The sequence below is a fragment of the Psammomys obesus genome, unplaced genomic scaffold (genome assembly GCF_907164565.1).
Source record: "Psammomys obesus unplaced genomic scaffold, mPsaObe1.curated_primary_1811, whole genome shotgun sequence".
NCBI classification, from domain to species: Eukaryota; Metazoa; Chordata; class Mammalia; order Rodentia; family Muridae; genus Psammomys; species Psammomys obesus.
Genome location: NW_026595870.1, coordinates 1 through 13,403, shown reverse-complemented (window position 1 = coordinate 13,403; position 13,403 = coordinate 1). Strand labels below are relative to the sequence as shown.

The 13,403-nt window shown below is 37.8% G+C and overlaps 1 protein-coding gene across 7 annotated transcripts; it reads left to right on the top strand.

Moving 5' to 3' along the window:
• Window positions 1-825: 825 nt before the first annotated feature.
• LOC129685913 (zinc finger protein 431-like) lies at window positions 826-12,966 on the top strand. Of its 7 annotated transcripts, none has more exons than XM_055619446.1 (5): window positions 826-889; window positions 1,992-2,194; window positions 11,054-11,180; window positions 11,358-11,418; window positions 11,979-12,966. In XM_055619446.1, the coding sequence occupies exons 2-5, from the start codon at window positions 2,102-2,104 to the stop codon at window positions 12,007-12,009; spliced, it is 312 nt and encodes a 103-aa protein (XP_055475421.1). In that variant the 5' UTR covers window positions 826-889; window positions 1,992-2,101; the 3' UTR covers window positions 12,010-12,966. The 7 variants fall into 7 exon arrangements, with proteins under 7 accessions (XP_055475421.1, XP_055475418.1, XP_055475420.1 ...); XM_055619443.1 differs by having other exon boundaries at window positions 1,930-2,194; XM_055619445.1 differs by having other exon boundaries at window positions 826-897.
• The last annotated feature ends 437 nt before the right edge of the window (window positions 12,967-13,403 follow it).

Below are 13,403 nucleotides of genomic sequence, written 5' to 3'. Positions count from 1 at the left end.
CTTCCTGTGTGTGAGATTGTGAGATCTGCTGGAAGGGGATTCAGAACCGTGGTAAGTGTTGGGGATTGAGCTTAGGTCCATCTGGAGCAGCAGGCACCTCCAGCAGTTTGTTATGTAATTAAAAAAAAGAGTATTAATCACTGTCAAACAAAATCGCTACAACTCATCTGATACTGGGATTATGGGGTGAAGAAAACTCAAGAGACCCTCCTGCCACTGCCTGCAGGAATGCTAGGATGACAGGCGTGTGCTGCCATACCCGGCCTTACATATATATATATATGTATGTATTTGGAAGAGATTTATTTCCTGTGTCTGACTCCTAATGACGTAATAAAATGTGCAGAGACCCAAGGATCACTTCTCCAGCTCCCAGGCACTAGACATTTTATACTGTAGCAGCAGCTTCCAAGACATGGGGCGGGGCGATGACGTCACAAAGCAACTGTCCAATCGTGACCCAACGACAGAATGGCATGCCAGGGAGATTTGCAGGCACTTGGAGCAGGGGAATGGCCGTGCAGACTCTGAAAACTAGCAGCAGCAGCGTGAAGAGGCCCCCATGCCTACTTGGGTGAGGGAGGCCAGCACGAGTTGATGGGAACAGCATGTCGGGCATTCTGGGATTTGTAGGCGTGCCCCGTCCCTGGTCCAAGCTGCTTAACGGGAGAGACTCAGAGATGGGACTGCAAACAATCCCAGAAGGCATTGCGCCGGCCAGACACCATTTTGGTAGTTCTAGATACAATCCCAGAAGTCCTTGCTTCGACGCCATGTTTGTAGTTTTCAGGAAGGTTGGTCTTTTCCGCAAAGCATCATGTTACTGTTGGTACTTCCCAAACCAGCGAGCGCTCGCTCAGAAGTGGGGAAAAAGGATGAAGGTCCGTCTGTGAGTAGGTTTGTGCTTACATCCCTGTGGCGGGGGACAGGGAGATGGCGGGGCCGCCTCGGAGCGTCTGCACCCGGAAGTCTCTGCAGGGCAGATCCGGAAGCAAAGCCCAAAGGGCGGGACTTCCGCTAGTGGCACACCGCTACCTGGACCTGTTGTCCCTTGTCAGCAATCTTCTTATCCCAAGCAGTAATGAACTCGTAGTCCTGGTCACACGAGGGTTCGGGGAGGGAAAGAACCTTGGGGTTCGCCGCCTCCCTCCCCTGTCCACCGCCAGCCGACCGTCCTGGTGTCCCCGAGCGGCTCCTGCGTGGGGCAAGGGGGATGGCGGGAAGAGAAGAGGCCCAGTCCTTCTCTCCCACCAGGCTTGTGTGCTTCGTGGGGAAGATGGGTGCACCCTGCCCTGGGTGAGGTTGTGCACGACCTTCTATATGTTGTTCTGGCGCCCTCTGCTGGCCTGCGGGTGCATGAGCAGGGAGGACCCTATAAATGATGTTTGGGGGGTTGAGTAGGTAAGATGCACTGGGCTTAGTTGTTAGGGTGCCGGAGACTCAGTACAGAAGGATCTGGCCACCTCTGCTGGTCTGAAGGCATACACACATGGGCAAAGAGAAAAAGTAAGCGCTGGAGAAGAAAGAGGAAGGAAGGAAAGAGTAAGAGAGAAAAAAGGAAGAAAGAAATCTGTGGTTTTTACAGAAAAAAGTCAGCTAATTGAAACTTGGGTACTATTTGGCGTTGGTTTGCTGAATTTAAGCCAACATACGCAGATAAATGCAGGTATTCTGTAGTGATAAAAGTAATTGACATTTTTCCACATGGTAAATAAATTATTTTCAGCCAGAACGGAGGTGTAGAACGTGGCAAACCAACACATTTTATTTAGAGTCCGTATCAAATAGGAATGACTTGGTGAACTTTTTCAGAGGAAGCTTCTCATATTAAAACACAGGAGCTATCACTGGCTTAATGAACTTTCTCTAGTCACCTACACCCTCCTAGTACCCAGGAGATTCTTACTTACATAAATTCTGGATTGACAGGTTTGATTGCTCACCTCCTGCTTTGCTATGTGAAAATCATGACCCATACCCAATTTCTATAGAGATTATACCAGAAGAAAATGATGTGGTGATTGTTTCTGAGCTATTCCATATGGAATGCAGTGTATTCAGTGGCCATGCCCTCCATTAAACGGGTTTGAGCAAAATTGAAATGGAATCTAAAGACAGAAACCCTGACTGGCTTCTACCATGCCAGGTAAGCCTCACTCATAAGCAAGGGAAGCATCAAGATCTTATATTATTGGTAAGTAATTCACTGTCATCAAGCCAATAAAACGTTTTCCTCTTATCATTGAAAGTACAAATTAAAATGGAAAAAGGTTCTGTCAAAATGTATGTGTATATATCTGTATCTTACATGATTTGGGGACTGAGATGAGATTCTGTAAGATATATGTGTAAATAGTATAAAAATATAGCAAGTTCAATAACGAAAATTTTTATGATTTCATGGAATATGTCTAATGCCATAAGACATAGACTAGGGCATCATATCCAAAGCAACCATTTCATCTAAAATACAATCTATATTCATGACGAGACCATAAGAAGATCCTTTTGTGGACAATAAATAACCTGTACTAGAGTAGGCAGTACTGAAACATAATTGCTTTCACAGATTTTTTTAGTATTAATATGGTATGATGAAGGTGAAACCAAAACTGTGCTCCCATTATTAGATTTTAGAATAGAGACAGTGCTCATGAGCTGGGGCCGTATCTCAACGTGTTTGTGGTAAGTGTAATGTGTGGGTTTTAAACCAACAAGATATAAACTAAGACTCATTTACACTTATGAGCCTTGGAGATCACCTTCAAATAGGGTATCATGAAGAAGATTGTTGAGCGAGTCAATTAAACTTTTCATTCAGTCAACATTAGGTAAATAAAAGATGAAATGTGAATGTTTGTATACTATATAGTTTAGTATTATAGGAATCAGTAATGTTTGACATTGATATTGACATAGTCTGTAGTCATGACTTCCAGTCATAACATAGGTAAATATATCTCTTGTACAGATAACTAAGTATCTATATAGAAGTTCTTTATAACATGAGTTATTAATTAGTTAACACAATATTAGCTTGTGTTATTTTTAGAAGTTGATTTTTTGTAATCAAGATAATATTGGTGTCTTCACAAAAATATAGAAGTGTTTCTTCCTTTTTCCTTTTGTGGAATACTTTGAGGAATATTGCAGTGAGTTATTTGAGACTCTTGTAGAATTCATGCTGAATCACTAGACCTAGGCTTTCTTTCTTTTTTTTCTTTTAATTAAGAGATTTTCAAATTATCATTTCTATCTTGGTTGTTATGTGTCTGTTTTAATAATTTACTTCTTCTTGATTTAATGTTGTTAGATTTTATACATCTAGAAGTCTATCCATTTATGTTTTTACATTTAAATGCTTAGTTGAATAAAGACTTTAAAAATATGAACCTATGATTCTCTGCTCTTCTCAGTGCATGTTGTAGTGTCTGTTAGATTAGGATCGATAACAGTTGACATGGACTTAGAAGAGAACAGACAGACATTTTCAAAAGCAGGATTTTTCTTTCAGACAAAACACTGATTATACTAGTCTTTTGAGGGGGTAAGTGGAGATTCTGCACTGTAGTACAGTGGCTGGAGGTCTTAAGTAGCTTGATGGGGAGAAGGACATACCATGGGGGTTCAGTGTATAAATTTCTGGCCTTAGTGCTGCCTTCTGTAGGTGTATGGGTTTATTTCTGGGTATTTGATTCAATTCCATTGACCGACATGTCTGTTTCTCTGCCAGTACTATGCCGTTATTATTACTATTGCTCTGTAGTATAGCTTTAGAACGGGGATGGAGATAACTTCAGAAATCCTTTATCGTACTGGGTTGTTTCAACTATTTTTTTAATATGATGTTGAGAATTGTTCTTTCAAGGTTTGTAAAGAATAGTATTGGTATCTTATTGGGAATTACATTAATCTCTAGATTTCTTTTGGTAGGATGACCATTTTTTGCTGTTATTCTTACTGATCCATAAGCATGGAAAATCTCTCCATCTTCTGATATCTTCTTCAATTTCTTCAGAGATTTGAAGTTTTTTTTTTTTTTTTCATACAGATCTTTCACTTGCTTGGTAAGAGTTAAACCAGTGTACTTTATGTTATTTATGACTATTGGAAGGTTGTTGTTGCCCCAATTTCTTTCTCACCTCACTTGTCTTTTGTATACAGGAAGACTTCAGATTTTTTTGAGTTAATTTCATATCCAGCAATTTTGCTGAAAGTGTTTATCAGCTGTAGGAGTTCTCTGGTAGAATTTGTGGGTCCACTCATGTATACTATCATATCATCTGTGAATAGTGATACTTTGACTTCTTCCTTTCTGATTTGTATCCCTTTGTTCTACTTTAGTTGCCTTACTGCTCTAGCCTGGATATGGTGGGTGATATCTTTAATGTATTCTTAGATTTGGTGTGCAAGTATTTTATTGAGTATTTCTGCATCAATGTTCATAAGAGAGATAGGTCTGAAGTTCTCTTTTTTGGTTGGGTCTTTGTGGGGTTTAGGTATCAAAGTGACTGTGGCTTCCTAAAATGAGTTTGGTAATGTCCATTGTGTATCTATTTTGTGGAATAGTTTGAAGGGAATTGGAGTTAGCTCTTCTTTGAAGGTCTGGTATAACTCTATGTTGAAACCATCTAGCCCTGGGCTTTCTTTTTTTGGAAGGGAGATTTGTGATGACTGTTTCTTTTTCTTTGGGAGATATAGGACTATTCAATCTATTTACCTGATCTTGATTTAATTTTGGTTGATGGAATATATCGAAGTTGTCCATTTCATTTAGATTTTCAAATTTGTGGGATATAGGCTTTTGTAGTAAGACCTAATGATTGTTTTGATTTCCTCAGTGTCTGTTGGTATGGCCCCTTTTCATTTCTGACTTTGCTGATTTGGATAGTTTCTCTCTGTCCTTTACTTAGTTTGGCTAAGTATTTGTCTATCTTGTTGATTTTCTCCAAGAACCAGCTCTTATTGAGTTTTTGAATTATTTTCTTTGTTGCTAATTCATTCATCTCAGCTCTGAGATTGATTATTTCCAATCATCTACTCCTTGTGAGTGTGCCTGCTTTTTTTCCTAGGGCTTTTAGGTGTGTCATTAAATTGCTTCTATGAGATGAACTACTCTCTGGAGGCACTTAGTGCTATGAACTTTCCTTTTAGCAGTGCTTTAATTGTGTCCCACAAGTTTGGGTAAGTTGTGCCTTCATTTTCATCGAATTTTAGGAAGTCTCTAATTTATTTTTCTATTTCTTCCCTGACAAAGCTATCATTGAGTAGAGAGTTGTTTAGTTTACCTGTGTATGTAGGTGTTTTTTTTTTGTTATTTATGTTGTTGTTGAAGTCTAGTTTTAGTCCATGTTGGTGTGATAGAATACAAAGGATTATTTCGATCTTGTGTCTTTTGAGGCTTGTTTTGTGCCCAATTATGTGGTCAATTTTTGAGAAGGTTCCATAAGGTGCTGAAAAGAAGGTATACTCTTTTGTGTTGGGGTAAAAAGTTCTGTAGACATCTATTAGGTCTATTTTATTTAGGATGTCTGTAATTGTTATTATTTCCCTATTTTGCTTCTGTCTAGATGATCTGTCCCTTGGTGAGAGTGGAGTGTTGAAGTCTCCCACTATTAATGTGTTGGGATTGATGTGTGTTTTAAGCTTTAATCATGTTTCATTTACAAATGCGGGTGCTCTTGAATTTGGGGCATAGATGTTCAGAATCATGATATCCTTCTGGTGGATTTTTCCTTTGATAAGAATGAATTGCCCTTCTTCATCTTTTCTTTGATTAATTTTTGTTGAAAAGTCTATTTTTATCAAGAGTATTGGTCTGTGGTTTTCTTTCTGTGCGATTTTAACTGGTTTGCTTATTTGCAATGCTGGATTTCTAGAAAGAATTTTGAAGGGCTCCTTCTGTTTCTCTTCCTTTTTTTTCTTTTCATGATAGTTTAAGAAGGATTATTGTAGCTCCTTTTTGAATGTCTGGTAGAATTCTGGTGTGGCTTCATCTTAAGCAGACACACCCAAGTGGAGTAGATGATTAAAAGAAAACAAATTTAGAGCTGAAATCTCATTCTATTAAGCCACAGTCACCTTCTCACCTAAACTCCAAAAAGACCCAACCAAAAAAAGAGAACTTCAGACCTACCTCTATTATGAACATTGATGCAAAAATACTCAATAAAATACTTGCAAACTGAATCCAAGAACACATCAAAGATATCCACCATGACCAATTAGGCTACATCCCTGCATGCAGGGATCATTCAATATATGGAAATCCACCATTATAATCCACCATATAAACAAACTGAAGGAGAAAAACCACATGATCTTCTTAAATGCTGAAAAATCATTTGACAAAATCCAACACCCATTCATTTTTAAAGTCTTGGAGAAATGAGGGATACAAGGCACATACCTAAACATAGTAAAGACAGTATACAGCAAGTCTTTAACCAATATCAAACTAAATGGAGAGAATCCCAGTAAACTCATAGAAAAGGTATGACTTCCCACTCTCTCAGTATCTCTTCAACATAATACTTGAAGTCCTCACTAGAGCAGTAAGATAACTAAAGGAGATCAAAAGGATACAAATCAGAAAGGAAGAAGTCAAAGTATCATTATTTGAAGATAATATAGTATACATGAGTGACCACAGAAATTCAACCAGAGAAATTCGTTAGCTCATAAACACCTTCAACAAAGTGGCTGGATAAAAAATTAACTGAAAAAAAAATCAGTAGCCCTTATGTGTACAAAAGACAAAAGGGCTGAGAATAATTAGGGAAACTACACCCTTCACATTAGCCAGTAATAAGTATCTTGGTGTGACTCTAACCAATCATGTGAAAGACCTGTTTGAAAAAAAACGTCAAGGCTCTGAAGAAAGAAATTGAAGGTATCAGAAGAAGGAACGATCTCCCATGCTCATAGATTAGTAGCATTAACATAGTGAAAATGGCCATCCTGCCAAAAGCTATCAACAGATTCAATGCAGTTCCCATCAAAATACCAACACAATTCTTTATAGACCTTGAAAGAACAATTCTTAACTTCATATGGAACAACAAAAATTCCCAGAATTGCTAAAACTATTTGTGCAACAACAGATCATTTGGAGGCATCTCCATTCCTGATCTCAAGCTATGCTAAAAAGCAACTGCATAGTACTGACATATAAACAGAATGGTGGATCAATGGACTCAAATAGAAATAAACCCACATGTCTATGGATACTTGATTTTTTACAAAGAAGCCAAAAGCATACAATAGAAAAAGCCAGCATCTTCAACAAATGGTGCTGGCCTAACTGGATGTCTGCTTGTAGAAAAATGCAAAAAGATACATATTAATTACCTTGCACAAAACTGAAGTTCAAAGTGGATCAAAGATCTCAACATAAAACTAGACATACTAAATCTGTTAAAAGAAATATTGGGGAGCAGCCTTGAATGTATTGGTATGGGACAGTACTTCCTGAACAGAACACCAATAGGTCAGGCTCTAAGATCAACAATTAATAAATGGGATCTCATTAAACTGAAACGTTTCTATAAACAAAGGACACTGTCTTCAGGATGAAATGACAGCCTACAGATTGGGAAAGGATCTTCAACCCTATATCTGACAGAGGGCAAATTCAGAATATATAAAGAACTCAAGAAGTTAAACAGCAAAAAATTCAGGTAGTCCAATTAAAAATGTGGTATAGAGCTAAACAGAGAATTCTCAGTAGAGGAATATCGAATTCCAGAGAAACAGTTAAAACAATGTTCAGCGTCATTAATCATCAGGGAAATGCAAATCATAACAACCCTGAGATTTCACCTTACAACCATCAAAATGGCTACGATTAAAAGCTCAAGTGACAACACATGCTGGAGGAGATGTCCAGAAAGGGGAACCCTCCTCCATTGCTGGTGGGAATGTAAACTTGCACAACCACTTTGGAAATCAATCTGGAGCTTTCTCAGACAGTTAGGAATAGTGTTTCATCAAGATCTAGCTATATCACTCCTAGGCATATATCCAAAAGAGGCTCAAGTACACAAGGACATATGCTCAACCATGTTTGTAGCAGCTTTATTTGTAATAGCCAGAACCTGGAAACAACCCAGGTGTCCCTCAGTTGAGGAACGGATACAAAAATTGTGGTACTTTTACACAATGGAATACTACTCAGCAATTAAAAATGAGGAAATCATGAAATTTACAGGCAAGTGGTGGGACCTAGAAACAATCATCCTGACTGAGCTATCCCAAAAGCAGAAAGACACACATGGTATGTACTCACTTATATAGACCTATAAGATAGGATAAATATACTGAAATCTATCCACCTAAAGAAAATAAACCAGGAAGAGGACCCAGGGTATGATGATCAATCCTCACTTAGAAAGGTAAATGGGATAGACATTGGATATAGGAGCAAACAAGTAACAGGACAGGAGCCTACCACAGAGGGCCTCTGAAAGACTCTACCTAGCAGTGTACCAAAACAGATATTAAGACTCATAACCAAACCTCTGGCAGAGTGTAGGGAATCAAAAAAGGGGTGGGAGTTAATACAACCTGGAGAGGACAGGAGTTCCACAAAGACCAAATATATCTGGACACAGGGGTCTTTTATGAGACTGTTTCTCCAAACAAGGGTCATGTATGGATGCAAAGTAGAGCCCCTTTTCAGATGTAGCCCTTGGTAGCTCAGTATCCAAGTGGGTACCCTAATAAGGGGAACAGGGACTGTTTCTGACATAAACTTGATTGTGGGCTCTTTGACCCCCCCCCACACACACAGGGAGGAGCAGCCCTGCTAGGCCACAGAGGAGGACTTTGCAGCCAGTCCTGATGACACCTGATAAACCAGTATCAGATGGAAGGGTAGGAGGTTCTCCCTTATCAGTGGACTTGGAAAGGGGCAGGGAGATGAGGGTGGGAGGGTGGGGTTGGGAGGAAAAGAGGGAGTGGGATATACAGCAGGGATACGAAGTTAACAAACTGTAAGTAATATTAAAAAAATAAAATAAAAATTTAAAAAGGAGTATTTGTATTGGCTTTTATTTAAAGTCTGGTAGAATTCTGTGCAAATATCCTCTGTCTCAGAGGTTTCTATTTTGCTTAGGAGAGCTTTAATGACTGCTACTTTTCCCTTAGGGTATATAGGCCTTGTTTTTTGTTTTATTTTGTGGGGGGGGGTTGGTGTTTGTTTTTAAAGTCAAAGTACTTTTTTGTAGTCCTGTCAGTCCTGTAAGTAGGTATTTAGACCAGGCAGGCCTCAACTTCGAGATCCACTTTACAGTGTCTCTAGAGTGCTGGTATTAGTTGTGGGCCCATATGCCTGACCTTTTTGTTTCATCGTTAAATTATTACGTGACAGTTCAGGAATGTAGGTATTTACATGTCAAACCTGCTCTTGTATTATGCTCTTTATTATGATATTAATACTGCTTGAACCTTATGAATCATATGATTGCAGGACTTTTTATGCCTGTTTTAAAATTTTTTGAATGAATATGACTATTTTCCATATTTATGTAAATAAGTATTTCATGTGTGCCTGGTCTTCAAAGATGGCTTCAGAACTCTTGAACATGGAATAATAAATAGTTGTGAGCTCCTATGTGTGGGGTATGTCAAGGTAAATATTTAGGAGGCCCATAGGGAATGGCAAGTGAAGCTTTAGGAACTCCTACAACTTCTTGTTCCAGTGCACACATTGTTGCTCTACTAGCAACTCATAGCATACTAAGTCTCAAAGGGGTCCAAGGCTATGGCAGTGCTGCTTCACCCTTCTTTATGGAAATCGCCTAATTTGTGGGGTGGCCAGCCCCCACAACTCCCACATTCCCTTACAGTTGTATCATCCTGATTGATGGTTACTGGTACTTGAGGCCAGCATGGAATATTCTGATTGGGCTTTCAGTCATTTAAAGACTGTTACACTGAATAATAAAGTTAGAGCTGCACCTTTGAGTGTTGTCTCTGGAATTTGATTACCAAGTTTCTGTGTAGACTCTGTCACCCCTAATCCACCTACCCATTGGTTCCTGATTCCCACCTGTGTAAGTACCAGCATTCAGGCCCAAATATTTGCAAGACCAACAAGACCTCTTCACTGCTGAGCCATCACTTATGACCTATGTTGCTTATTTTTATTTATTTATTTATTTATTTATTTATTTATTCATTCATTCATTCATTTCTAGTAACTAATTTAATTTTGTGTGCATTGATGTGAGGATGTCAAATCGATTGAATTTGAGTTACACACTGCTGTGAGCTGTCATGTGGGTTCTGGGAATTGAAGCCAGGTCCTCTGGAAAGCAAAAGTGGTGTTCTTATCCACTAAGCCATACCTCCAGCCCAATATGTTGCCTATTTAAGACCAACATTTACATTGCTAATATTTTCATCTGTCCTTTTGTAATTGTTCATACATACATTTTATTTTAGAAAGATCATATTAATATTACATTTAAAATGAGGCACTTCAGGTTTCTAGACATGCATGAAGAACTGGAGAGAATGTATATCTCTGTAGAAACTTGAGAAAGATCTCTCAGTTCTTTCTCTCTTTTTGTTTGATTAAATTTTGCAGAATATTCAGGTCTTATTATATAACCCTGACAGTCATGGAACTTATTGTTTAGACCAGGCTAGCATCCAGCTATATGTGATACACCTGCATCTGTTTCCTGAGTGTTTTTTAAAATAAATGGCATGAGAAAATACACCCATCTTACCTATTGTTATTATAGTTATTAATTGTTCATACTGTTTTTCTGATGTCGTTGCAGTACTTTTGTTTACTCTCTCTTTATGTCTATTAATAGGTATTTCTCTTGCAAGGCTATATCCTACTGAAAGGATGCAGAAATTAGAGAGGTGAACCTCACTATTCAGTTTACTTCTAAAGAGTTGGTGATTACATTAGAACTTGTGTGTCAGAAAATAAGTAGAAGAAACTCCAGAATTCTGTAAAAAATATTGTAAATGAAGTATACATTTTTAGTGTTGTAAGTTTCAAGCTTTTTGTTGTACACATGTGTGGATATTTTAGAATGCATTGACCTACAATGATGTGCATGTGAACTTTACTCGAGAAGAGTGGGCTTTGCTAGATCCTTCCCAGAGGAATCTCTACAAAGATGTGATGCTGGAGACCTACAGGAACCTCACTGCTATAGGTAGGACAGTGAATTTTCTTTACTTTTCAAAATATGAGGGAAACTATTCATTATTCATGCACTTATGTAATTTAGCTTGAGGATGCGGAAAAATGAGAAGAATGGTTCTTTGATTGACCATAGATCATGACCTTTTTTCCAATAAAACATAATATATTTTGTTGTACTGTATTTTAGGCTACAATTGGAAAGATCATAATATTGAAGAGCATTGTCAAAGTTCTAGAAGACATACAAGGTAATTTTCATGTGTAATGTATTATAAATATGGTTCTGAGAAAAATTTTAATATGTCCTGGAAGATTGAAAGAAAAGGAACAATGTAAATGAACTGCTTTAAGTGTATTTATTGATGTTACTAACTTGTTACCAAACCATGTACTACCTCCATGTTATGTATTTGAAGTTTGTTTGCAAGGCACCACTCTAGAAAAGAATGTAAGCAAATCATACCTTACCTAAGATCACCATTTAAATCATAGCCTCATCAGAGCTATGCGGTAGAACTGCATTTTGTTTATTCTCCTACAACTCAGATATTGCCAAAGGAATTCACATTATATAGGTGATGAAAGCATATCCAAAATATTATCCTAATTAAGTAGTCCATGCTAAAGCTAGAGTTACTCATATACGTGTAATAATGTTGCTTAGTTTGGTGAGAAGGGCAGTTTTTTATAGTCCAGAATGTTGTTGTGGAAAAACCATAATCCTTACATATCTATGATGAACAAAATAAAATGTGTGAATGCAGCATAAAACCATGCCATTTATTATTCTTTATTCTTCTTTTAATAGGTATATCATTGTCACAGTGAAGACATATTAGCATGGGGCTATTGAAAGAAGCAATGTACCTCCCAGAACAATTAAAAGATATAATAGTCCCCATTTTGAGTAGATTTTTTAAATGTGATACCTGTTATGTTTTATATAGGATATTCCGACCTGGCAGCAGTGCAAAGAATGACACAGAATCTTTTTAATATTTTAAAGCTTAGGCAATTTACCTGGGCAGCCTCTGAACCCTCTTTTTCCCTTAACCCAAATAAAACTAGTCAGGTGTCCCGTTGCATGGCCAGCTCTACCTCTTCATAAATGTTCATATACATCTGTTACCTGCAGTGTACTGCTAATGAATTTGTCTTTTGCTTTCTTCTTCCCAGCAACCCTCTCTCACTCAGATGTTCTGCCCTCTATTTTGTGCCCTGCTATTAGTTGTCCACTTTTATTGTTTCCAATAGATAAGAAAGGAAGGACAAATGTTTACAAAATATATGACAGGTGATTGGCAATAGAAAGAACAATACTAAGTTCTGGCCAGCACTTAGTTCTCTGCTGTCTCAGCAATCAGCATTCACATATGCTGACACACTTTCACACAATATACCCCAACATCAATTTATTGGTTATTCAATTTCCTTAAGAATACTCATAAACTCACACTGCAGAAAATGTAAGTTTTAGGAATGTTGAAATTTTGTTTGTCCCAGTTATCTTTGCAAATTTATCATGGCGCCCAGTATAGGGGAGTTTATGAAGCCAGTAGATTTTGCAGTTTTCTACAAATATGTGGTAAAACATCTTATAGAAGAAAAATATAGTAAAAATATGAGCCAGGTAACAAACATTTTTATCATCACAGGTATGTTTAAATATGCAAAACTACACATAGAGAAGGAGAACACGATGAATGTAAAAATAGTGATGAAACCAAGATGTAGTTCCTCTTTACCTTTACACCATATTGTAAAATTGACATGGATAAAAATATTCAACAGTGTAATGAGTGTGGTAAAGCTTTTTTATGTGCCAATTATTTTTGCAGGTGTGAAAACAGTCATAGTGGAGAAAAACCTTCTGCAGATATTCAATATGGTGAAGTCTTTGCACATCACAGTAGTCCCCACACATATAAAAGAATACATGCTGATGAGGAACTCTATGAATGTAACCAATATGGTAAATCCTGGGCATATAATAGTGAACTTCAAATGTGTGGAAGAATTGATGCTGGACAAAAACCCCACAAATGTAATCAAAGTGCAAAAGCCTTTGCAAACAACAGGTGTCTCCTAATACATAAAAGAACCCATACTGGAGAGAAACCTTATGAATGTAATCGATGCGGTAAATCATTTGCAAGTAACAGTCATCTCCTAATACATAAAAGAATTCACACTGGAGAGAAACCTTATGAATGTAACCAATGTGGTAAAGCCT

Bases quoted from the DNA above. Each gene is read 5' to 3' on its own strand.
- LOC129685913 (XM_055619446.1), top strand. From the start codon at position 2,102: ATGGAATCTAAAGACAGAAACCCTGACTGGCTTCTACCATGCCAGGTA. The intron at 2,195-11,053 runs GTAAGTAATTCA...TGGATATTTTAG, and splicing joins ATCAAGATCTTATATTATTG to AATGCATTGACCTACAATGA. The intron at 11,181-11,357 runs GTAGGACAGTGA...ACTGTATTTTAG, and splicing joins CAGGAACCTCACTGCTATAG to GCTACAATTGGAAAGATCAT.